The sequence below is a fragment of the Squalius cephalus genome, assembly GCF_949319135.1.
Source record: "Squalius cephalus genome assembly, chromosome: 6".
In the NCBI taxonomy this organism is placed as follows: Eukaryota; Metazoa; Chordata; class Actinopteri; order Cypriniformes; family Leuciscidae; genus Squalius; species Squalius cephalus.
In genome coordinates, this window is record NC_137127.1 from 31,498,937 (window position 1) to 31,526,649 (window position 27,713).

Sequence of the window (27,713 nt, forward strand, 5' to 3'; positions counted from 1 at the left end):
ATGAAAAAAGAATGAAAAAAATAAATAATTTATCAAAGTAAAAAAAAAAAAGTATATATATATATATATATATATATATATATATATATATATATATATATATATATATATATATATATATATATATATATACTGTATATACTGTATATATATATATATATATATATATATATATATATTTATATATATATAGCTAACGTTACGTTTGCAACAACATTTGCACCGGAGGAAGAGACAAACGCTTAGAAACGCCCATATAGCTAGCATGATGCCTTCTATTTCTAGATGACAAAGACAAAGTTTACCAGTACTACGACACTATAACAAAGGTTAGCGGTACTTATCTGAACTAACGTCATGATCACTGCCACTAGATATAAAGAAAACGTTGCTTTTTCACTCTATTGTGCTATTCATAAAAAAAAAAGATAAAAAAAAGTGTCGTTATTGTGCACTGCTGCTCGTAGACTAGCTCCAGTGCTCATTGCTGCATTGTTAAATGATAGCAACTCGCCAGGACACTTCACCAACTCTCCACTCATTCTGTATAGTTCTAAAACAGGCTGAGGCTATTTTTGAGACATTTGAAAAATGATATACATATCTTGAGTGATTTATGTACCCATTAATCGACAGTGGTGGTTAACCTGCAACATGGGCTTTAAGTAAACACAGCTGAAAGTGAAAGCTGGTGAAAAAGATCGTGTAACATCCATTATTTGGACTTGGTTCGGATTTAAGCCGCCCGACGAGCAGCAGCAAACTATATAGACAGAGTGTCTGGGGTAACAGTTCGGTAAATTAACACACGACTAATCCGTTCTACCACCTCAAATTCAAAATGAAACATATCACTGAATACCAGCGCGCGCATATTATTCCCAATATATCTTAGTGGTGTAGCACATAATCTCTGTCTGCGCCTGATTTTAAGAAGCATTGTTGTGTTTCTTTTTAACTGAAAAGACATCAGTTAGACAATATTCTAATTTTAAATTTGGGGTTTCATAAGCTCCAGGCCATAATAAACATTAGACCTACTGAAGTCTCTGCAGCTAGTGTACTTAAATTTTATTTATCTGCAAAATTATGTTGTATACTTACAGTTTTGCACAATATATGCTCTCAAAACAACATGCACCCTAAAAAAAACAAAAAAAACATTTAGCAGTTGTTTAGCAGGGTCTGTGTAACCTTTTCTGAAATGTTTTTTTTTTAATAATATATATCGTTATCACAAGAGGCTGCAATGTATATCACAATATGGATTTTAGGCCATATCGCCCATCCCAAATTGATAGCCTATAGTAGTTGATAATAACATAGGCCTACCTAATGTTGCCTACGGACGGTAACAGTACAGTAGTAACCTTTTACAGTCTATGAGTAGAACAGCTTTCTCAAGCAGTTTATGATGCATTTTGGAAACAGAAGATGACCCCCTGGTATAATGCGCCACATGGCTTGAGAAACCCGTTCTCAAAGACTTACTTTTATAGTCCAGTTTTGTGTAGCACACATATTCTGAATGTCTTCGGCATAATTTAAATGAACCATTTTAATCTAGATTAATCTAGATTAATTTCAATATTAATCTAGATTAAAACAATTAATATATGCCCACCTCTACCGGAGGTCAAAACTCAAAGTTTTATGTTGATTTTCACATTTCAAATGTTCAGTTGGTTCAGTTTGAGTTTTGACTTACAGAATATGTAATGACGTAGTAATATTATTCACAATAACACTCATAAACCAGTTCTTGCAATTAGAATAAATAGTGAAAAAATGCATACCTACAGCATGTTGAATGAAATCAAGTTAAAGTTTATTTAAGGTCCACACACTCCTAAACTGAAGGTTTCTTACTTGCTCTTGCTGCACTCCTGACAACGGAAATGGTTTTTCACATAATAAACCATTCAGTTTATCACATAGAAAATCTCATAAGCTCACTAAAAGAGCCCCCCCTGCGGTAGTGCAGACTTTCCACCCTCAGTGATGAGTGCCTAAATGTATACCACAACATCAACGATATATTGCTTCTGAAACAAGTTGCTTTGCTTTATATAAAATAAATAATTAAATAAATAAAAGGGTAACACCAAATAAATTATATTAAAAGTTACAAATACCATGAAATATATTAACGAAAAGCACGTGTAAAATAGTGATTTTTTAAAACAACTTAAAAAAAGACAGAAAATGATCGATCACTCAAATAGTTTGGACATAGTCAATCATTTCAATGTTATGACACACTGACGCTCCATTTACATGAACTACCAATGTTATGACACACTGACGCTCCATTTACATGAACTACCAATGTTATGACACACTGACGCTCCATTTACATGAACTACCAATGTTATGACACACTGACGCTCCATTTACATGAACTACCAATGTTATGACACACTGACGCTCCATTTACATGAACTACCAATGTTATGACACATTGATACTCCATACGCAAGCTCCCAGTATTGTGACATAAAACATTGATACTCCATACGCAAGCTCCCAGTATGTGACATAAAACACCGATACTCCATACGCAAGCTCCCAGTATTGTGACATAAAACATCGATACTCCATACGCAAGCTCCCAGTATTGTGACATAAAACATCAATACTCCATATGCAAGGTCCCAGTATTGCTATAGGTTCAATACTGTAGACACAAATTTCTCTTGATAGTGATTATTCGGTTGTGCACAAAGTATTTTACTGCTTTCCATTCTCTTTCATTACCAATTAAAATCTTGTTTTCATTTAAGAATCTTTCACAATCCACTTTTCCAGGGACTTTCATTTCCTTTAGGAAATTCTTGAAATGATGTTCAATAATTTTACTCTCCTTCTCTGACCAGGTCTTTCTGGACTTTCCTGTTAAAATAAATTAAGAAATTAAGTAAGTAAATCAAATTAATTGAATTAAAGAATAACCAAAATTTGAATAATGTAGATTTTACAAGCTGAAGAGCACAGACAATTCTTAAAATACATGTCAAGATGTTTCATGTAGATACAATTTTTTTATGCAAAGTGGAATAACAAACCCTTTTTATTTAAAGGCAGTGGTGAAATCCTAAAGAATGGAACTGCCTCTCTTGAGGCTGCGGTCGTTATTGAGGTGGCAGCCCTTTTTTCCGAATGATCATCCTCTGTCATCCTTTTTTCAGATTCAGCATCCTCTGTGTCTGAGTTGCTGGAGCCCCCTTCAACTGTAACAAAATGAGCATTCACATTCTTTAAAACTAAAAGTAGATTTTTACAAAGTGTGGACACTATGAATTGTTTAAACAAAAGACATATACACATAAGTAATTTACTTACAGTTGATGTTTGGCGTTATGTCCTCCAGAGATTTTCCTTTAAATTTGCCTATTCCACTTTGCAGGGCAAACAGAATTCTGCTCACTTTTGCAACTTGTAAGGTTTCTTCAGGCAGTCTGTAAAACTCCCTATGGACTTCAATGTTGTGACCCATGAAAGTTGCTAGTTGGTCTAGTTCATGCGTTTGCAGGTTAAGTAGCTGAGAAACTGTGGCTACATGTTTTCTCAACTTTGTAGATGTAATGTTTTCTGGGTTTTTAGCCCCACAGCTTTCTGCAAATCGCTTTAAGCAGTCACAACCACGGATGCTCTCCTGTGATCCATAAAAAGGACGAGCAAATATGTAGGGATTGCTAGGGGAAATCCCAACATCTTCTCTAGTTTTAATTAGAAGTTCCACAGATTCTGTTATATTTGTGGGAAATAGTACTGGTACTTTGCGGCCTCGTTTCCCCCGTACCTCTACTCTGGTGAGATTCTTACAGAGTTTCTTCTCAAAAGGTGAAAGGCTCTCCATAATTTCATCCTGAATCATCTGTTTGTTTCTCTGCAGGTATGTTTTGACTTCCATCCTTGAAACCTCACCTTCTCGACGCCGATTGAATAATATTAGCTGTGCTAGAGTCACCTGAGAGAGATCACTCCATGACCTTTGTGATGTGTGTTCAATGTGTGCTTTTTTGTTGACCTCCTCAAGACACTTTAGATGATCATGGAGCTTCTTTATGTCTTCTGCTAAAGGCAGCATTTGGGGACTGTTCCACTTTTTCTGGTACAAAGTTTTCAGTGCATTAGATGAAACATGAATTGTCCATTCTAGTTCAATTAATTTACTGAATTGCTCTGCTCTTCCCTTCAATGCATCATCCTCTTGACGTAAAGCCTCTCCCTGCAAAATATATGACACTTTCACAAGGGAATGACGCAGTTTCAGTGCTGTTGAAGGGACTGAGAATCGGTTGGTTGAGGAATCAAATCCAGTCATCTTTTTTACTCCCTCAAGTACTGTGTTGAACTTTCCTGGGTTGATCAAGTCCTTCAAAGCAACAATGTCTTTATCAATAGTTCTTGTCACTATAAGAAGTCTGGCAAGTTCTCTCATCTTATTTCTAATGTCTGCCCGGTGCCGTGAAACTTCTCCGTTTTTGAGGAACATTCTCTCACCCAGTGACAGAATCAACGGGTCAGATTTCACCACTTGAGTAACGGTATCATATGTCATATCTTCAATAATATTTTTAAGTCCACTAGAAACGTCAGAGTCCATTGGCAACAACAGAGAACAACTTGCCTGAACTTTTCGTTTCACTGGCATATTTTCTTTGTCTTGTAATTTGCAACGTTTGTGATGTCTCCAGAGATCTGTTTTGACATACATAGCAAAGCAAAACTTGCAAGGCAGATAGTCTATTGCTGTTGACTCACGAGTTGCTTGTCTTTTTGGTATGATCTGTCCTTTCCCAGAGGATAGGACTGAACTGTTATGGTGGTAGTTTCCCATGTTCCTTACTTTGGTTAATAGAAGAGTACGCATGTTTGAGCCTCTGTTGTGTGCAAGTGCCTTTGCAACTTCAACTTTTTCAGAATGTTTCTGCTGTAGATGTCTTGCAATTTTTGGATAAGGCTTCTCACAGTAAAGACAGTAATTCTTCTTGTCATAGATGCGTTGATGTACACTGTTTGAGGACATTTTCACTTTTATTTGATTTTGTTGAGAGCTACAGCCGTGGGCACTTTCATCTATTTCTATCCAACTCTTCATAAGTGGTTTTCCTTGGATGCGTTCTGCAACATGTCCTTTAGCTTTTTTTGTGTCGTCTTCTTCTTCTTCTGAGATTTCCAGGGAAAAGGAAACCTGTTGTTCAGTGTTGTTCTGAAATAAAGAACCACACAACTGAAATGTATTTGTAAATAATAACAATGTTATATATTATAAAGTATAAAACCCTTAATTACCATTTCAGACTCATATAAGTCCTCCTCAGTGTGAGAAGATGAATCCATCTCATCACTGCAAACACTTTCTGGCTTATCACTGTCGGTACTCTCTAGGATGTCCATCTCATCTGACGTTTGGGGACAGAAATCTGCTGTATGGGTTCTGTCCTGTAAAACAATAACAGTGTGTGAAATCCATGTCCATGTTTGTTTTCTATCTAGAGCCTGCTGATTCTAAAACACATACTGTGTTTTAGAATCACTGTTGTCTTTTTGGTCTTAAACTTTTTTTTTTTTTTTATGAAAATGAAAAGTACTTACTTCATTTTCATTCACATTGCTGTAGTTGTTTGTGATTCCAGTGTAATCCGACTGGTGTATGAAACCTGTAAATGCACAACAATTGTTAAGGATATCCAATAATTTAAGGATTTTTTTTCTACATTCTTGTAAAATCTACAAAGTTTTATTAATGAGGTGAAGAGAAAAGTGTAAGTCTTGGAACGTACATGTGAAAGACTGAAGGCATTCCTCAATGGTGGGACGTTCTTCGATTGAATTAGACAGCATTCTGCTAATAATATATTTTTGTCTTGTCCATCTTTCTTCACATTGAAGAGTGAAGTTACCCATTCTGACATTTTGAGATAGCCCAACTGGATCCTTGGAGTAGGGTGTAGTTGTCTGATAGGGGTGTTGCCCATCCGTCAGGATATAATGAACCAAGCATCCTGCTACCTACAAAATAAAATAATATTTACAAAAATTTCAGAAATGGTCACAACTAAACTGCAGAATGAATGAAGATGATTAAAATGATGACAAAATGCTGCTGTGCTCAAATGAAAGCTGCTCGAATATTAGCATTCAGAACAATTGAACATAGAACAAATGTATGCATTTTTGACAGAACTGATTACAAATCATATTGATCACATACTAAAATAGTATTGTAACTGCATACATGTAACCTGTTAATCCATTTGAACCCAAACCTAAGAATTGTCATCCCCAAATTAAATAGGGGATGTTCATGAAGTTCATTGTTCATGACATTTTTGGAATAGAAGCATAGTTGTAGTCTAATTTTAACCCTTTCATGCATGAATTATGATAACCTTAGTCAGTATTTTTTTTCCCTATGTGTTTTTATTCCTCTTAGGGCATGAAAAACAAGATTTTTTACAAATTTTTCAAAGAGATCTTCAGGTGTCCACTTGAGTGGACAGCATGCGGTTATGGTTAAAAACGAAGATATACTGTATTAAATATAAGACAATAATCAAACAGATAAAGTATGTGAATTTAACAAACTAATCAAAACAATTATATCAAATCATGTGAAACTGAAAATATAAAATATATACAACAAATATAAATTAAAAATATTGGAAAGGCTTCGTACAACTTCATACAAGTTGCACTTCGCGTATCTTTGATATCAGAACATGAGGACGTGATTCCATCAGAATTTTCTACAGACTGTCAAGGCACAACTGTGGAACCCACTCAGATGTTCCCTCCAGTGCACCAGAGTATGGAGATTTACCCTTATTAGCTGATAATTCTGATTATGTTCAAGATGGACATGCACATTTCTATCATAGCCCTCCTCTGAGAAAACCTAGCATTACATTTTTTCAATCTCATCTCATCAGTGTTGGATGTAATGCATTACAAGTAACATGCATAACACATTCAGATTACTTTTTGATGTTACAAGTAAAGTAATGTGTTACAAGTAACATGCATTACCTAATCAGATTACTTTTTGATCTAACAAGTAATTAACTACAAGTAATGTGCATTGCCTAATCAGATTACTTTTTGATGTAACGAATATATAAACGCATTACAAGTAACATGAATTACGTATTCAGATTACTTTTTGATGTTATGAGTAAAGAAACGCATTACAAGTAACATGCATTACAAATTCAGATTACTTTTTTCGATGTCAATGAAAATTACATTCTAATAATACAAATACATTTATTTACAGTAAAAAATTCACTGCAGATCAAGTTTTTAAGTTTTAACATTCCCATTATAATTATGAATTGTAGCTGAAATATAGCAGTTGATGCATGACGTCCACTACAGTGGACATGTGATTAATCAGAGTTTTCTCTCAATCTAAAATCAAAACTTGGAAAATTTTACTGTGATATGACTCATTAGATATTGCTTGAGTCTCCTAGGATAGAAGGAATGGGTGGATATTCCGGAGCAACTTGGCATGTCTGACTGACCCTTGGCCATCTTGGTTTGGAGGGGAGAAAAATCGAAACACAACGGCTTGCCCTTGGTTGCAATTTATAGGATGATGCACCAGGGTCCAATGAGGCTGATGTGCAACTTTGCCATAAAAACCCATGCAAATTCAAGAAAATGCTTTATTAATAGCTGTCCACTGTAGTGACCACTATACGTGAAAGGGTTAAAGAAGACACTTCGCAATTTGTTGTCATAAAATCATAATTACAATCATTAAGAAACATAATATATAGGCTTAAGTGTATTGTAAAGTTTTTAGAAAATATTTTTCTCATTGATATTTTATGACAAAACAGAAATTGGTTCTTGTTAAAGTACAGAAACCCAATGAAGCCACAGACCTGACCATGTTTAACTTAAAATCTGCAGATGATAACTCTAACGGCCAGATTAATTTACAGATTGCTCCAGCACAAACCCTTTCACATCTACTGCAGTCAGATTCACCCGTGTTCACTCTGAAGGAATCACTCACATGGCTGGTGCACTTGTAATGACACATGAAGGATGTTAAGAGGCTAAAAGCAGGTTTAGTACTTGCCCCATTGAAGTCAACAGGGTGCAAATTGTAAAAAGAGGATAACGGTGTAGGCAACACCGATTTTTGTCGTTCAAATTTACAAAAAAATGTGCTCAATGTTAAAATTCTCAGCATCAAACCAAGACAATTTATTAGATCAAAACCATGTTATCAAAACTTATAAGGCCTTTCAAGTATTTAAAATACATTCTCTTTGTGATCTGATGAGGCTTAGAGGATAGGATAGTTTACATACTGTAATAAAGGCTAAAAGCTATAATAGTTAATGGCTATAATAGTTAATGCACTTCACAAAATTGATAGCAAAAAAATATATATATTTTCTTTCTCATGGTATTTTTATCAATATGGTACACAATTATCCTATTGAATCGTTAGGGTCAAAAGTACTCACAAAGTAGTCCAATTACATTACCTAAAATTATTTAGATTACAGGATTGTAAATTATTTGTAAATAATATTGTAAATTATTGTAATAAATTTAATAAATTGTATTTAGATTGTAATCTAGATTAATCTAGATTTCATCACTGACTGCAATTTGTGTCATGTAATTTGGAATGAGTAACTGTGTACAATACAATACTTAAGTTATAACCAGCACTGTGATTGGAAAATCATGGAACATCATAATTGTATTTGTTTTAGTAAACGTTCTTGACTTTCTGCACAAGGTCATAATTATTTTGTTAATGAATGGATGCTCTATACCAGTTTTTAATGCTCTATACCAGTGGTTTTCAAACTTTTGAAATGACCATTTATTTATTTTTTGTTTACTTTCTATCACCTTATTTGTGGAGTAAAATGAAACTAACTCAGCTGCATATTTTTGCAGTATTTTATTTTATTGATTTATTGAATATTTTTTTTTAAATCAAAATATATTTAGCATATTTCCTTAGGCCTATATAATATTATTTTATATTATTATTTTAATTTAATTTTATTTCATTTTTATGTAAGTCCATTTTCATTAAATCATCAAGACAACCCATTTTTTAAATATTGGACGCGACCAAGGGTTTGAAACCCGCTGCTCTTTATTGGTTACATTGATTAATTTAGGATAAAAATATAAATAAATAAATAAATAAAACTCCACTCTGAAATGTGAATTAATAATGAGAATCCATCAATATTTTTCCAAATGTGTTCACTTTTGAACTAAAAACCCAGAGGAATGCTGGAAAAGTCTCAGTTAAGTAAGTTCCCTGGTTCCCTGAGTAGGGAACGGAGACGTTATTCGTCGTCACGTCGTAACTCGTAGTGACTATGAAAGGGAACACTTTATTTTGATGGTCCCTTTTGAACATTCTACTAACTATAAATAAATGTGCAGCTACATGTCAACCAACTGTAATTACAGTATTAGTAGACTATATCTGCTTAATATCTGCTAAAATTTGACTGTGATAAACCCCAATAGACATTATACTGACTAAATATATAATACATGTCAACTTATTTTTACTCTAACCTACATTTTAGTCTCTAGTCTACTTATACTCCTGTAGTACTCTAATGAGAATTAGTTCACATGTAGTTGTAACATTACTTATAATCAACAGAATGTGTTAAAGAGACCATCAAAATAAATTGAGACCAAACATTGTGTAGTCAAATGCTTTCATGATGACCATATAGCAGATTTTTTCCTTTGACACAAATTAAGAAATTAAATTACAGTCACCATGAGATATTTATAATAAAACAGAGGTAAAACATTTTTAGGATTGAGTCTTAAACCTTTTAAATAATGTATAATTTGCCTTTTATTATTATTTTTACATTAAATCTTAAAGTAACTTTGATATAGTGTAATTAAAAAACACTTCTGTGTGCCGGCGTCCTCCCACAAATTAACAAGTTTTAACATGATATTTTCAACCCTTACCTGGATATCTGATTCTTTCTTGTACTTGTATTGCATGCCTCCAACATCTTCATAACTCGACCAAGAAAAAGATCCAGCCATTTGAGAGAGCAGTGTGGTTTGTGCCAGATCAAGTTTTCTGCTTGCTCCAAAGTCTGCGATGTACAGTTTATTGCTTATATCTGTAGAAAAGTAAAAATGCTCACAAAAAATGTAACACTTAAAATGATATCCACATTATCATATGCTCATGCATTTTAAATGAAAATTTCTGCTGATATTACAGGATAATTATAGCTATGGCTAATCCACAGACTGCTCTTACCAAACAAAATATTTTCAGGCTTCAGGTCTCTGTGCAAAATTCCATATGAATGCAGTTCCTGAAGTCCTTGCAGTAACTCCTGGCAGATCTCTAGTCTTCGATTCTCTATCAGGCTTTTTCTTTCAGGAAAATCCTTGTTTTCAATCAGCTCCATCAGACTATATTCACAAAGAGGTGACACAAAATAGGCAAAGTAAGTGTCTTCCAACACTGAAATGTGTTGCAGAAGGTGCTCTGCTTGTAAATTTTTTGAACTCAGGAAATGAGCCATTTCCAATTCAGTTTTGGAAACATGTTTGGCAACTCGTTTCACTGCAACTTTGCAGTTGTTGAAGACTCCTGGGAAAATCTCAGCAGCATTGCATCCATTTGCAATCTTCATTTCTGTGTTGATAACAAGGTCATCCATTTTCATCAAACCAGGCTTTAAATCAAAGTTTTCAAATGAATTCTTCCATCGTGATTCCTGTAAAATGCAAAAAAGCAAAAGCATATTGAAATGTAAGAAATGTTTTACAGTGTATATAGTTATTAGTAAACTCAGCTGAAGGAACAGACCTCTCTATATATATTTACCATATTTTCCTTGATCTCTCTGAATGTGGAAATACTGGTTTTCTGAAACAAATTACATTAAAAGCAATCATTAATGTAGTTAACATGAACATATAATGAGCACCACTTTTACAATATTTCTTAATAGTATGTAATGTTAATTTCAACATTTAGTAATGCATTATTAAAATCAAAAGTTGTATTTATTAACATTAGTTATTGCGTTGTAAATGTACATGAACAAGCAATGAACAGCTGGAGTTTAATTAACTTACATTAACAAAGATGAATAAGTATTGTACCAAATGTGTTGCTTTTAGATCATGTGAATTAAGACATTAACTAATGTTAACAAATGAAACCTCATTGTGTAAGTGTTACCTAAATAATTAGCTTTTTTAAAGGTAAAAATTGTACAGCAGTATTGTTGAGGATAAGAGAATCTTGTAACACTTTACAATAAGGTTTCATTAGCTAGCATTAGTTAACAAACCAATAATGAACTGCGCTTATACAGCATTTATTAAACTTTGTTAATGTTATTTTCAACATTTAGTAATGCATTATTAAAATCAATTAGGTAATACGTTGTAAATGTACATGAACAATCAATGAACAGCCGGAGTATCATTAACTAACACTAACAAAGATGAATAAATATTTTACCAAATGTATGGCTTTTAGTTCATGCAAATTAATACATTAACTAATGTTAACAAATGAAACCTTATTGTGTTACCATATAAAAACTATATAAGTGTTACCTCAATAATTTGCTTTTTTAAAGTAAAAATTGTACACTTAAACAGCATTTATTAAACTTTGGTTATTGTTAATTTAAAAATGTACTGATACATCATTAAAATCATAAGTTGTATTTGTTAAAATTAATAACACACTGTGAAGTAACATGCACAAACATTGAAACAGCTGGATTTTAACTAATATTAACAAAGATTAACCAATACTGTAACAAATGTATTGGTCATTTAGTACTAATGTTAACCAATTAACCTTATTGTAAAGTGTTAGCAAGTTTTCCTCACCACTTGATAAAATAATGAAAATAAGACACCAACAAATAGAAATAGAAGTTTAAATACCTGTCTCCATGGGCAGTTAGGATCTCCGTAGTCGTATAAAATTTCTTCTCCTGCATTGATTTTTGTTAACGCAAATGCACACAGATGTGGTCTTTTCTTTTCATCCATTATCTATTGGTTACAAAAGCACACAAACACACAAATGAAAACAACAAAAACATCATTTGAAAAGTCGCCTAGTTTTTAATAATGTCAAATAATGCTACAAGATGAGGCTGTATAAAAGGTGTAATTGAAACAAAGAATAAGAATACATTAAAGACAGACTTACTATTTTAATTTTGCTGTTTGGCTTGATGTGGTCATCATTTATGAATCGTCCTAGTCTTTCTGTATCTTGACTGCCATCAACACTGTGTGGTGAAATATTTTAAAAACACTTTTGAATTGTCATAATGGTATTATATTTCATTGGAACATTCATTAATTTAATCTTACCAGTAAGATTGTTCCTGAAAGGAGTAGAAATACAAAAATGCTGCATTTTCAGCTGAGTAGTCTTTGAACAGGTTCTCTCCTTCAGATCCAGTGATGTGTCTTCCAACATACTCCAACAGGAATTCACCTGGCTCAATGTGTTTTGTGGCAATTACTCCAAAACCTAATAAATAGTATAAATACAAGTAAATTAATAGTATGATAAAAGATTCATGAAGTTATTCAGGTTGTCTAAATTATTTTCAATGGTATTGTTACTTCGAAAACAACTGTATCTACATCTTTATAAAAGTGTAAAAAAAATAATAATAATAAATAAAAAAAAATCAGATTTTCTGTCTGAAAAAATCAGACACTAAATATTCATCATTTCCATTATTACACAGGCCCCTCACATTCTAACTGGCAGTTACTTACAAATAATATCAAGAGCACTCACACATTTACATAATAGTGTTTAATTTAGAGACATCAGCAGCTTATAACATAAATACTGGCAGGAAAACAGATGTAAATCCACCTTTAACTGGTCAAAGCAATCATGTTTTTTCCCCTCTTGCGTGTTTTGTTTTAACAGCCTGCTTTCTCTAGGTTCATATTTTAAACCCAACCCTTTGACATTAAAGGAATAGTTCACTTAAAAATGAAAATTCTGTCATATATACTCACTCTCATGTTGTTTCAAACCTGTATGAATTTCTTTCTTCTGCTGAACAGAAAGGAAGATATTTAGAAGAATGTCAGTAACCAGACAGTTTCTGATCCCATTGACTTCCATAGTAGGAAAAAAATTATACTATGGAAGTCAATGAGACCAGAAACTGTCTGGTTACTGACATTCTTCTAAATATCTTCCTTTCTGTTCAGCAGAAGAAAGAAATTCATACAGGTTTGAAACAACATGAGAGTGAGTATATGATGACAGAATTTTCATTTTTAAGTGAACTATTCCTTTAATTAGTGACCACACTTAGCTTTTATTTAAGTTTTGCAAAGTCATACAGTATTGATGGGAGAATTGTATGTAGTAACTTACCTTTCTCTTCACTCATGAATTGTTTCTCAAATGTGTCTTTATCTTTGCCAGAAGCAATGAAGTACAAAGCTTCTTTTTCAGGAAAAACTCTTCTGGGTCTCATTTTCCTGTGAAATATTTAAAATTATTTTATGTAGGATTACTTCATATGCAAAATAAATAAATAAATAAATAATACCTCTTTAGAATTTCATAGAAAATAAATGATTGAAAAGATGACACCGTGGGTAACAATTTAAAATGTAGTAAAAAAATAAAATAAAATAAAAAAAATTACCAACAATCTGATTATCAATAATATTACCGGTAATATACATGCATATTTACATTGTAAGAGGATATCAATATTTTATAAAATTAGCATTTACAAATTATCATAAAATATATAATGTTCAACTTACCTCTTAATTTGGAAAGAAAAAACTGAGATGAGAAATGTCTCAGTGCGCTTTTTATGAGGTTCTTGGAGGTAGATACAGTCTTTAAACTATAACAGAAAGATAACTCTCCAATGTAGGAAACAATCGCGTATAGGAGCTGTCTTCCAAATGGCAAAACTGAAGTGTGAGTTAGGAACATAGAATAGATGATACACATGCTGCTATCTGAGCAGTGATTGGGCCGACGCCCACAGATTAGCCACAATTACCCATCATTACTATTGGTTCTGTTATGCAAATTTATCTGTGAATGAAATCAAACAGCCAGTTCAAAATAAGTGTATAGTCCATTGTTTTTAAATTCAGTTCAAATTGTAAACATCAGTTGGATCAGGAAAAATTCCTTTTCCTCAATTACTATTACATACATTATAATTACTCACTTTTTTTCTGTACGTATAGAGCACAGAGCACAAACCTATACCAGTGGCAGATAGAAATGATAAAGTTAATAAAGAAAAAAAGTAATTTCACACAATGTAAATAAATATAAAAATATTCTCATTTAATGTAAATCAAATGGTTATATAGGACGTAGCATTTACCATGGGCATTCATATTTATGTTGGTTTAACTTAACTTGTATAGCACATCTGAAAAGAAAGCTCATACCACTTACTTAAGAGTACCTTGTGTTGAATCACAAAAAAAAAACAACACTGCGTATTAGCTGCGTATTAGAATTGATCTCAGTCCACATTAAAACGACTGCAAACGCGGATCACGTGACCATTCACCAACACTGGGCATGTGCGTGCCGGTGTAAACCTAGAGACTTTCAAGCATAGACTGTAAAAAATGTTTTCAAACATCAAAATATCATTTATTAATATGTATTTGTGTCAAAATGACATATAAACATCTTTTCCTATTCCATTTTGCCAGAAAACGCTTCCAACACGCTTGCGTGTCGCAAGAAAAATAGGTGTCGGTTATATTTCTAGCATGCACGCGTTTACCGCGCCTGAGACGCGCCAGTTTCTTACTGTAAGAAACTGTTCCAGCGGGTGAAGTTTACTGGTACTGAATATTACCTGTGTATACTCCATGACTGGTGACACCCAATCATAGAGCCGAGCGTGAGCCTCTGCGTCATCGTTTCTAAAGTCCTCCGTTTTGACCCGTCCACTCTAAAACGCCCTCCGGAGATTCAAAACGAAAAACGGGTCGGCAGCGTTTCTAAACTTCTCCGTTTTGGGTCTCCGTTTTTGCCGTTTTAGTGTGGACGGGAGGTGCAAACGTAGCAAAAAGTCTTCGTTTTTAAACGAAAATGCAGTAGTGTGGACGGGGCCTAAGGTAAAACTTTCACAGTCTGGCCTATGTGTCTATGACATGCTGTCCTTTGAAGCTCTTCTCCATAGAAATGCAAATTGCCTGCGGGGGTATTTGGGGGGTAGGGTAGCAGTCCACCCAAGGACTGGAAAACAGCAGTGAGGAACCATCTGATCAGAGCAATTGGGATATGTTTCAATCAGCTCTGTAATTTATATACAGTCAAGTCACACCACAATTATTTATACCACTTTATACATTATAATTCTTTAAAATGTTCTAAGACAGCCCCCATTTTACCAGGTGGGGAATAAATGAGACACATATTTTAAAGGTATACAAGCTCAAATATAAAAACTGTAATACAATTGATAATAATTGATAATACATAATTTAAATATGTTTTCAGTTAAAACAGCTCAAACATGCGTCTGAGAAAGCATTGTCTGTGAAACTGGGGGCATAGTTTTAGAGACACCAACCTCAAATTTGAATCTTAAAATATGCCATTGTTTTGTCTCAAGATTCACACCAGTAATGTTTTTTTTTTCTTTGCACATTTATAAAAGCTACTTAAATGAAAATGAAATGATAAAATGAATCTACTTTATTTTTTTATTTATTTTTTACCAAACGTTGAAGTATTAGTTCCAACCAACATTTGTAAACAGCATCGCAGAGTTGTGGTTTGAACGACAGCTCTCGATCTGTGATTTGAAGCATAGTTTCAAGTTTACATGGCATGTGGACTCAATAAATCATTATCTTTACAAAAATAAGCAAGCTGACATTCAGTACAACCTGTGTCTTTTATTTAGAATACATACAAATGTAATTTAAGTCTTTTAGTTTGTCAAGAGATTTAAAGCACCATTTTTGAAAACTGCGCAAGCTCTACTATGTAAGAACAAGCCTATGATTGAATCTGGAAATAAATCAAAATAACTGAGTGAAATTAAACACAGTCATGCCATGTACTAACATTATATGTTTGATATTTAATTTATATCAAAACATCTAGCATTAATTTGATCTCAAACAGATTCATTAAATAAATTATACAGATGATAAAGCCTACTTGTTACAACTGAACTGGTTATTTACAATGTTTTGTATAGACAGCTTAGATGAATAGCTTATTTAAAACAATTATATAGTCACCCCCAATTTTGGTGAGTGATGCATTTATGACATACCAAAAATATCAAAGTTTCTGCTCAGAAATCATTCTGAATAGGCACATAACCAACATATATTTAGAAAGCCATCACTTGAGTGTTTACAGTTCAAGACTAAAAATTTATCAGACTGTTATGAATATTGAGATATATAAGCTCAAACATAAAAACATCAAATATTAAGAATATATTTATTAAATGTATAAAATATTCTGAGCTTCAGAATATCAAATCTGAGGATGATCTCTAAATGCATTTTATGAAGCCTATTGTAAGACCAAATATCTTATTCCCCTGTAAACACTCATGTAGAGTCATTGACTCTCATTGTCATTTAGAGTCATTGACTCAACATGTCTGGTTGGTCTGGTGAGGAGAAATGGCCCATTCATGTAAATCGACGAACATTTAGCACCTTTTCAAGAGACTTAAAGGGTTAGTTCACCCAAAAATGAAAATTCTGTCAGTAATTACTCACCCTCATGTTGTTCCAACCCCATTAGACTTTCGTTCATCTTCGGAACACAAATGAAGATATTTCTGATTAAATCTGAGTGCTGGATCACTCCTCCTGCAGGCTTATGGACACCTCAACTTGCTGGCCCAGAAAATGTATTATAGACATTGTTAATATAGTACAAGTGACTCCAGTGGCTCAATCTTAAGTTTGTAAAGCGACAAGAATACTTTCTGTGCGCAAAAACAAACAAAAATAACGACTTTATTCCTCTTTTCATTTCCTTCTCTCTGGACCTCGAGGTTTTTTTTTACATAGTGTAATATAACGTAGCGGGCTATTGGGCGACTGTGGTCATGTGTGATACGTGGTGACGTGAAACACAGACGCGCTACGCTATTACACTACGTAAAAAAAATCTCTCAGATTTCATCAAAAATATCTTAATTTGTGTTCCGAAGTTGAACGAAAGTCTAATGGGGTTGGAACAACATGAGGGAGAGTAAATACTGACAGAATTTTCATTTTTGGGTGAACTAACCCTTTAATCTTCATTTTTCTTTTATTCTTATTCTTTTGTTTGAATTCAGTCATTAATGCCTGTATCCCTGTATTTTTTGCTTGGTCATCTAAATCTCTGTCATTCCACTATGCAAGAGCAATACATCTATTATCTTAAGTCTTGTTAGAAAACCAACAACAACAACAACAAAAAAAAACTGTTCTTGAATTAAAAAAAATAAATAACATGATTTTATGAAATAGGAAGCTCATGTAGAAGGTGCATTAGCTCAACAGGCAGCCTCAAGCTACATGACACAATATCATTTATTAATATTACACTCTCACTTAAAGCTCACTTTAAAACACAATTGAGTATTTGTATCATATTTCGGTCGCAATTTAAAATGGTTTCAAGTCAAAAAAGATTATTTAAATATGTTATAGGCTATTTTGCATTTTTTTATGAAGCAATGGGCTATTTTTACTCACATGCATACTGTAAACATTCTTTGTTCCTATACAATAACCAAAATCGAACGGAAATCAAACACACACAAAACAGAATAACTTGAATCCTGCATTTATTAGCTTCTTGTATCAGATGAAGAGATGTGTTTAGTTTTGTTTGTCCACAGTGTACACAGCACTGCGTCATCCAGAAGGACAGCCTTATGGTCACGTTGGTTCACCATGAGATGATTGACAGCTTTACAAACGAATCATATCGAACTGATGTCATCACGTTTGCTGACGCAAATCTGGAAGAGCAGAGTCATCGCTGGCTCTGTTAGCTGTTTGAGCTCTTCAGATTGCATAATTCAGTGGGAAATAAATAGAAATATTATTCTGTATGACGATATCATATCAATTATTTCTCCAAATGTGCGCATCATTGGCCTAATAGCCCTGGGAGATCGTGGATATTGTATGTAGGCCTATATAAACACAAATAAACTGGAGATGAGATGAATGGCTGCTGTATGAGTGATGATTTCTATTCAAGATAACGAACATTACAGATTAATTATTTTGCACTTCTGGAATAAATTAAGAAACTTATCTAACTTCAAACCAGTTTAATTATAAACAGTGGTCAAATATCAAAGCTGGGGTCTTAAACCTTCCTAATGAAGCTCAGTTTGTGCAGATCAAGTAGGAGTGTGATGTTTTAAAGAGTAATAAATAAAATAATCTGGGGCCACCAGTGATCCTTGACAATCAAGGGGTTAATTATGCCTCTGATTGTTTTACTTCTGGTATATCTGCTTGGGGAATCGAAGCATTTAATGTCTCCTATTAACACCCGGTCTCCACTAGATAAAAACAGTCTGTCAGGTCACAGCTGTAATCACCTGTGATTATCATATGTAAAGGCAAATGTATAGGAAATCGTTAACCACACATTCCAAAAGAAAAAGGTTTAAGCAGTATGTAAATGAAATGATATTGCTGTTTTTTGTAACTAAAACCACTCAATTCACACTTGTGAATTGCAGCTATTCATGGATTCACGTCTGGTTCATGATCACCCTTTTCAGTGTTTATTCTGTTATGATAAACAGCTGGATAAACTTAATTTACTATGAAACTAACCAACAAATTAGTAATTAACTAAGAAGAACTATATTAAACTAGGCATATATATTATTTACTGTGTTTTATCTTTGATCATAAGGTTAATTAATGGAAATTTAGAAATAGTGCTATCCATTTTACAAAGAGGTTTCATTTGTTAATTTACCATAAACTATAAATAAACGGTTGTAATTTTATGAGCTCATATGAATAAGTTATCTAAAATAATACACTGTGCATTAATGTGTGTATGATGTTATTGGTTAGTTCAGATAACTGTATGCATTACATAATCTAAATGAATAGAACCTTACTGAAAATGTAATCCAAAGTGATGATGCATTTAAATTGAAGTTGTGCTGCAAGATTAATGATATTAAGAAAGTACTGGTCCATGTATTGTTTATTTGGAGTTCTGCATACTTAATATAGTTCACTGTTTACACCAATACATGATATAACCCCATATGAGTTTATTTATTTTCACTTTAAAACAGATCTTGTAGAGATTACCATATTGTTGTTTTATTTTCTACCCCAGAAACAAATCTATATAAATCTATATATATATTGAATGTGTGTGTAAATATTCACTGATACACTTGGTGTCATATGGTGTTTGTTATTTCTTTGGGACATTTTAACTAAATATATTTTATTAAAACTAATCTGAAATAAATAATATGGTCTATTTCATGTGACTTTCAAAAATGTGTATTATAAGTAAGTCTTAAACTTTTTTTTTTTTTGCAGTGTACTAAGTCATAATTAAGTGTTTTTGCAACAGCATTATTTTCCAGGGTAAGCTAAGCAACAATCACCCACTTGTACATATTTGGAGGCGCCAGTTTGTTTCCAATCCCAGAGAAATTAGCATTTCTATAGCAACAGTTATCTGGAGACCCAATCACTGTCCAGAGATGGTTGGGGTTGTGGGATATAATCACAGAACATTCACTCTTTCGTGTCTTTTGGAAGTGTTTGTCTCTGTTTGAACCTTGCGTTTTTGAAGGAGGAGAACATATTCTACAACATGAGGTAAGTTCAGCATTTTGATTGATCTATTTATAAAGAAAATAAATAATTACGCTGTTACAATTCAGAATTTCAAATTGGTTTCATTAGTAATTGGTATCTTTATAATTTATATTTTTGATACTCCTTTTTGCGGATAGTTAAAATGTCTAGAAGAGTAATTTAGAAATTTAGAATAATCCTTATTTTAGACTTGTAGTACCAACAATGATGATATTGCGTATATTTAAAATCATAATGGTCAATTTAACAAACATAAAAAACAATGTTTTACCAGTTATTCTACAGATGTTGCAACTGTTAAACATGTTTACGATTACTATTTTTTTACTTTCCTTGTTTTTTTTTTGTTTTGTTTTTTTTAGAAAAGTCAAGTCAACAGTTCATGTTGTTCAACAAGAACACTTCATCAGAGAATCCACTACTCAAAAGAAAGGTATGTTTCTGCTCAACCTATTGAACTATTTTAAAATGTTTTATTCAAATAGATTTTAACATTTACAATAATGCATGTAGTGGCAATCTCATTTCAAAATACACAAATGTTTAAGTGTTATTGTATGTTCGTTTGAAAATTGTAGATGTTTAAATCATGGTCCAGCCCTAGATTTTAAGATTGTGAGTTGTGCCTTTCCATGTTAAAGAAAGGCCTTAAATGTATAAAGTTTATTGTGACGCAGCTAATTATATTTTACAACAAATTCTAGAGCAATTGTGTGACTTCCCAATTGTGTGCTGCATAGTTAATCATTTGTATTGTAATCCTTTTATCAGGTGTGCACAGAGTTTGGATTATTGGTGACAGTTACATTAGACGTGGCGAAAAGCGAGCAAGAGAGACCATAGGCACCAATCTTGGAGTGGCTTCCCAGGTCCAGTGGTTTGGCAGGGGAGGCATGTGTTGGGGAGACCTCCTTCCCTTCTTCCAACAGTGCCTTAAAAGAAGGACTGCTCCGAATGTGCTAGTGATTCACTGTGGAGGCAACGACCTAGGACGTGTGAAAAGTGTGCTGCTTCTCAAAGCAATGAAGAGGGACCTACGTGACCTCAACAGACAGTTTCCCCAGATGAAAATTCTGCTGTCTTCAATAAACCAAAGGCGCCACTGGAGGCATGCCCCCCCGGGAAAGGTGGACAAAGTGCGAAAGTTTGTGAACAATGTGATGGCTAAGTTTGTTTTGTGTGTTAATGGGAGCATTGTACATCATCCACACATACTGTTTGAAAAGCCTGAACTATTTTTAAGTGATGAGGTTCATTTAAGCCCTAAGGGAAACGATGTTTTTTTAACTGATATTGGCCATTGTCTGAGACACCACAACCCATAAAATTGGTCTTTAATTACAGAAAAGAGGGTCTCAAATCATGATATCATTTTATAATTGTATTAAAATGTATACATTTTAAAAAAGAACTGCAAAATGTTTAAAATTCAAACCAAAGGAAGAAATAAAAGCATTCCCCTGACTTATTGCTGTGGTTGCATTTTATTTATCTAGTCTAGATCATTGTTGATATTGTAAATTAATAATTGGTGAGAATAAAATTAAAATTCTGTATTATTTGTTGATATGGAACTGTAGCTAGAGAGAAAAAATTAGGGACTGCATAAAAAAGCATATAAAATATATTTAAAGAGAGTGCGTTAAACAAGAAAAATAATATTATGAATGATAAGAAGCTTCTTCTCACATCTGCTTTTGAGCTATTGCTGCCAGGCCGTCTGTAATTTTTACCCCATTGTGTGGAAAACAGATTCAAATTAGCCTGGCTAATGTCAGACCAAGTCTCTTTTGAGCCTTGGTCTGGGAACCACGTGTTAATTTTCTCGTATTTGAGGCGTGGTTCACGAATGCCCAGAGCCGTTTATTGGGCGCTATGAATGTCTATCAAATGCGCCTGTACGTAGCTCATAGCCAATCGTTTCAATTATACCAGATGACGTATGTAGAGTGACAGAAATTCGACGAGGAAAAATACGATGGGTCAAAGATTTATTTGTACACAATGGCGTGAATATTACTGTTTGTGCAAGATAAACATGAGGGTAGAAGGTAACGTCGAGTCTGATGCCATGTTGGATCCATAGATATAAACAAACTGCTTCGGTGTCATCATCGTCTTGCTGCTCCCTCCCCATTCTGCGATTGGTTCCCTTTTTCATTGGAAAATCTGGTCTATGGTAGCCTGACGTCATCATACTCAGATTCTAGTCAGAATGTGAGTCTGATACTGGTCCATTGAACTTTGATTATGGGGCGTGTTTCAACCGAACTAGGAAAGAAAATGTCTCTGCACTCAATTGGATAGACCTACAACCAATCAGAGCAACGGAGTAAGTGACATATGTTTTTCATTCATGTTTCCAGTTGACAAATGCCTTGATCGCGGTTCTCTGTTCCTCTTTTAAAATGAATGCGCTGTCGATATCGTCTATAACAGACGCGATGGCGGAATCTACACATGATGTTTCATACAGAAAGTTCGGGAGAAGCTCGTTCAAATAATCAATCCAATCAACTTGTCATCAAACGATTGCCATGCCTACCTTATCAGCATGAAAGGAAGCATATATTTATTCACTCACCTAACATTCCTTGACAGTTTCAGCATCCCCCCAATCACTCTCGGCTTGTTCTTCCACAGCCTGGAATATGGGGGGAGTACCCTGGGTTCGGGCCGAATACCGAGCCCGCCCTCTCCTCGGACAGCACCCCAAATATGCATTTATTCTTTCTGACTTATTTATAAGTGTGAAATCTAAATTCTCCAGAGGCAGTCATCTTTTCTTTTACTGTCTATGCATCTTTGTTGTAAACGAATTCAGCCGGCTAGGTCTATGATGTCCAAACTGCCTAGCAACGTGAATAAAATCGCGCTGTGAGCAAGGCAGCATGGGGAAACCCAGGCTAGATTCAAATGGTCTTTCATAAAAAAAATAAAAAAAATAATCTAATATTTAAAATTTTTGATAACTGATGGTTTGATCATTCTATTTTTTTTTTATACTTTTTATGTTTGTCTTGCATATTGGTCTCTGATGCCTGTGTGAACATTGTATAATTAGACACACACACACACACACACACACACACATACATTTATATATAACTCAGGCTTTACCTTAATGTTAATAAGTGTTTCCTGAAACATTCTTAGTTAAGAATACCTTCTGTAAGTCATTCGTTCGTGGTTGGTCTGGAGCACTCTTAGCTATACCTTATCACTGTTGACAGTTCATTACGATAGTGGCCACCACTGTTTCTTTACATCTCAGTCTATACCAGTGGTTCCCAATCCTGGTCCTGGGGACCCACAGCTCTGCACATTTTATATGTCTCCTTTATCTGACACACCCAGTTCAGTTCATAGAGCTCTTTCCTAACGAGATGATGATCTGAATCAGGTGTGTTAAATGAGGGAGACATACAAACTGTGCAGAGCTGTGGGTCCCCAGGACCAGGATTGGGAACCACTGGTCTATACGAATATAATTCTGCTAATTAAAGTGTTTTCATGCAAACAACATTGTCATAACACTGAAGTGATTTTATGTTGTTATTAATTATATTATCCAAAGTTTTATCAACTGGCAAACCATTAGGCAGTAGATAGCTGTAAGAGTATGTTTAAACATCCAAACACCAAAACCTTGTGCTTTTGTAAAATAAAGATCTGCCTTTGTTTCAACTGTCTCTGTATCTGCGAGAATCTTTCTGAAACTAATAAAGTTTAAACAATGGCCTATTATCACACAAACATTGTGCAGAGGCCAGCTATGCAAAATTGTAAATGCCCCCAACAATGACTTAAAAATAATCAACAAAGGCTATAGTACAGTAGCCTACGTTACACTGAGATTTCATGTAGGAGCGGGATTTGAATGCTTGGGCAGTGAGCGATTGAGTGGAGCGCATTGGCATAGAGTGGAATATTGAGCGGAGCACACATGCTGAGTTATAACTATATATTCAGGATTTACATTTATATATTCAGAGTTTTAACTATATATTCAGGATTACATTTATGTATTCAGAGTTATAACTATATATTCGGGATTTACATTTATATATTCAGAGTTATAACTATATTCAGAGTTACATTTATATATTCAGAGTTTTAACTATATATTCAGGATTACATTTATGTATTCAGAATTATAACTATATATTCAGATTTACATTTATATATTCAAAGTTATAACTATATATTCAGAGTTACATTTATATATTCAGAGTTATAACAATATATTCGGGATTTACATTTATATATTCAGATTTACATTTATATATTAAGGGTTATAACTATATATTCAGGGTTACATTTATATATTTAGGATTTACAAATATATTCATAGTTATAACTATATATTCAAATTTACATAGAATTATTTCCTGTTTGGCCCCCCATAATATGTATACACACACACACAGTATATATATGTATATATATATATATATATATATATATATATATATATATATATATATATATATATATATATATATATATATATATATATCGCTCTACACTGACCAACAGTGGACTTCTGCCTGCATTGGATCTCTGTGTGTGTGTGAACAGTTTAATTATTTTGTAACTATAACTATAAGTTATATTATATATCTTTTTTATATATGCAGTCCCTAACAATTAACTTGCCATTGCATACACACATACACACATACATGTCTATATTACTAACATAGGGGACTATCGCTCTACACTGACCAACAGTGGACTTCTGCCTGCAATGGATCTGTGTGTGTGTGTGTGAACAGTGTCTTTATTTTGTAACTATAACTATAAGTTACATTATATATCTTTTATCTATATGCAGTCCCTAACAATTAACTTGCCATTGCATACACACATACACACATACATGTCTATATTACTAACATAGGGGACTATCGCTCTACACTGACCAACAGTGGACTTCTGCCTGCAATGGATATGTGTGTGTGTGTGAATAGTGTCTTTATTTTGTAACTATAACTATAAGTTACATTATATATCTTTTATCTATATGCAGTCCCTAACAATTAACTTGCCATTGCATACACACATACACACATACATGTCTATATTACTAACATAGGGGACTATCGCTCTACACTGACCAACAGTGGACTTCTGCCTGCAATGGATATGTGTGTGTGTGTGAATAGTGTCTTTATTTTGTAACTATAACTATAAGTTACATTATATATCTTTTATCTATATGCAGTCCCTAACAATTAACTTGCCATTGCATACACACATACACACATACATGTCTATATTACTAACATAGGGGACTATCGCTCTACACTGACCAACAGTGGACTTCTGCCTGCATTGGATCTGTGTGTGTGTGTGAATAGTGTCTTTATTTTGTAACTATAACTATAAGTTATATTATATATCTTTTATATATATGCAGTCCCTAACAATTAACTTGCCATTGCATACACACATACACACACATACATGTCTATATTACTAACATAGGGGACTATCGCTCTACACTGACCAACAGTGGACTTCTGCCTGCATTGGATCTGTGTGTGTGTGTGTGAACAGTGTCTTTATTTTGTAACTATAACTATAAGTTACATTATATATCTTTTATATATATGCAGTCCCTAACAATTAACTTGCCATTGCATACACACATACACACATACATGTCTATATTACTAACATAGGGGACTATCGCTCTACACTGACCAACAGTGGACTTCTGCCTGCAATGGATCTGTGTGTGTGTGTGTGAATAGTGTCTTTATTTTGTAACTATAACTATAAGTTACATTATATATCTTTTATCTATATGCAGTCCCTAACAATTAACTTGCCATTGCATACACACATACACACATACATGTCTATATTACTAACATAGGGGACTATCGCTCTACACTGACCAACAGTGGACTTCTGCCTGCAATGGATCTGTGTGTGTGTGTGTGAACAGTGTCTTTATTTTGTAACTATAACTATAAGTTACATTATATATCTTTTATCTATATGCAGTCCCTAACAATTAACTTGCCATTGCATACACACATACATGTCTATATTACTAGCATAGGGGACTATCGCTCTACACTGACCAACAGTGGACTTCTGCCTGCAATGGATCTGTGTGTGTGTGTGTGAATAGTGTCTTTATTTTGTAACTATAACTATAAGTTACATTATATATCTTTTATATATATGCAGTCCCTAACAATTAACTTGCCATTGCATACACACATACACACATACATGTCTATATTACTAACATAGGGGACTATCGCTCTACACTGACCAACAGTGGACTTCTGCCTGCAATGGATCTGTGTGTGTGTGTGTGAACAGTGTCTTTATTTTGTAACTATAACTATAAGTTACATTATATATCTTTTATCTATATGCAGTCCCTAACAATTAACTTGCCATTGCATACACACATACACACATACATGTCTATATTACTAACATAGGGGACTATCGCTCTACACTGACCAACAGTGGACTTCTGCCTGCAATGGATCTGTGTGTGTGTGTGTGAATAGTGTCTTTATTTTGTAACTATAACTATAAGTTACATTATATATCTTTTATATATATGCAGTCCCTAACAATTAACTTGCCATTGCATACACACATACACACATACATGTCTATATTACTAACATAGGGGACTATCGCTCTACACTGACCAACAGTGGACTTCTGCCTGCAATGGATCTGTGTGTGTGTGTGTGAATAGTGTCTTTATTTTGTAACTATAACTATAAGTTACATTATATATCTTTTATCTATATGCAGTCCCTAACAATTAACTTGCCATTGCATACACACATACATGTCTATATTACTAACATAGGGGACTATCGCTCTACACTGACCAACAGTGGACTTCTGCCTGCATTGGATCTGTGTGTGTGTGTGTGAACAGTGTCTTTATTTTGTAACTATAACTTATAATTACAAAATAAAGACAATGTTCACACACACACACACACATAGTTCCATTGCAGGCTGGAGTACCCTGTTGTATAGGGAAGACATCGTTCAGAGTTGCAGATCCCTTTGGCATATTTTAAAAAAAAATTGACAAAAGTAATATTAGAAAAAATAATAATAATACATATATACATATATATGTTTGGGGATGTTTGAAAAGACTTTGAAGTTCATTATCTAAGCTACCAGTTAAACAGCAGCTCTACAGTCTCAGAGCCTCTCTAGGACAGCAAGCCATTCAAACAATGGAGAAGTGTGAACGACGTGTGTTAATGGGCCATTGCAGTTCCTGCTCCAGCCTACAGGAGCGCTGCTGAGTATGGACTTAAACACACACACACATGTAGGTCCCCACTTGGTCAAAAATGTAAAAAATTCACCAGAGCGTGTTTTAGCTGATTTAAACATGTTTTAAAGCATGACCAACAGGGGACTTGAAAAATGTCCCCACTTGGCTCGACGGTCCCCTGTTGGTGAGTGTGTAACGACACCAAGGTCCCCACTTAGATAGGTAGACAAGTACACACACACACACTCACTCACTCACACACTCACTCACACTTTATTAATATATCAGCCCTACTGTCACACACACACACACTCACAGACACGCACAGACACACACACACAGACACACACTCACTCACTCTCACACACACACACACACACACACACACACACACACACACACACAGACACACACTCACTCACTCATTCACTCACTCACACACACACACACACACACACACACACTCACTCACTCACTCACTCACTCACTCACTCACTCACACACACACACACAGAAACACTCTCACTCACTCACA

At 34.0% G+C, this 27,713-nt stretch overlaps 2 protein-coding genes across 2 annotated transcripts in view; one reads left to right on the forward strand and one right to left on the reverse strand.

The window, feature by feature from the left end:
* The window catches only part of LOC307160182 (neprilysin-like), a 339,754-nt gene that overhangs the window by 148,564 nt on the left and 163,477 nt on the right, over positions 1–27,713 (forward strand). The window lies entirely within an intron of this gene.
* On the reverse strand, positions 1,807–20,673 carry LOC307160181 (uncharacterized protein). Its single transcript, XM_079874085.1, has 15 exons — positions 14,256–20,673; positions 13,834–14,116; positions 13,433–13,539; positions 12,397–12,559; positions 12,230–12,311; positions 11,959–12,069; positions 10,877–10,918; positions 10,301–10,766; positions 9,997–10,157; positions 5,790–6,018; positions 5,602–5,666; positions 5,299–5,448; positions 3,343–5,215; positions 3,066–3,230; positions 1,807–2,892 (listed from the first exon to the last, which is right to left on the reverse strand). The coding sequence occupies exons 3-15, from the start codon at positions 13,533–13,535 to the stop codon at positions 2,672–2,674; spliced, it is 3,831 nt and encodes a 1,276-aa protein (XP_079730211.1). The 5' UTR covers positions 13,536–13,539; positions 13,834–14,116; positions 14,256–20,673; the 3' UTR covers positions 1,807–2,671.

Excerpts from the sequence above, each read along its gene's own strand:
- LOC307160181 (XM_079874085.1), bottom strand. The coding sequence starts at position 13,535 with ATGAGACCCAGAAGAGTTTTTCCTGAAAAAGAAGCTTTGTACTTCATT. Across the intron at positions 12,560-13,432 it reads ATTCATGAGTGAAGAGAAAG|GTTTTGGAGTAATTGCCACA; the intron begins GTAAGTTACTAC and ends ACTATTTATTAG. Across the intron at positions 10,767-10,876 it reads GAGAGATCAAGGAAAATATG|GAATCACGATGGAAGAATTC; the intron begins GTAAATATATAT and ends TGCATTTTACAG.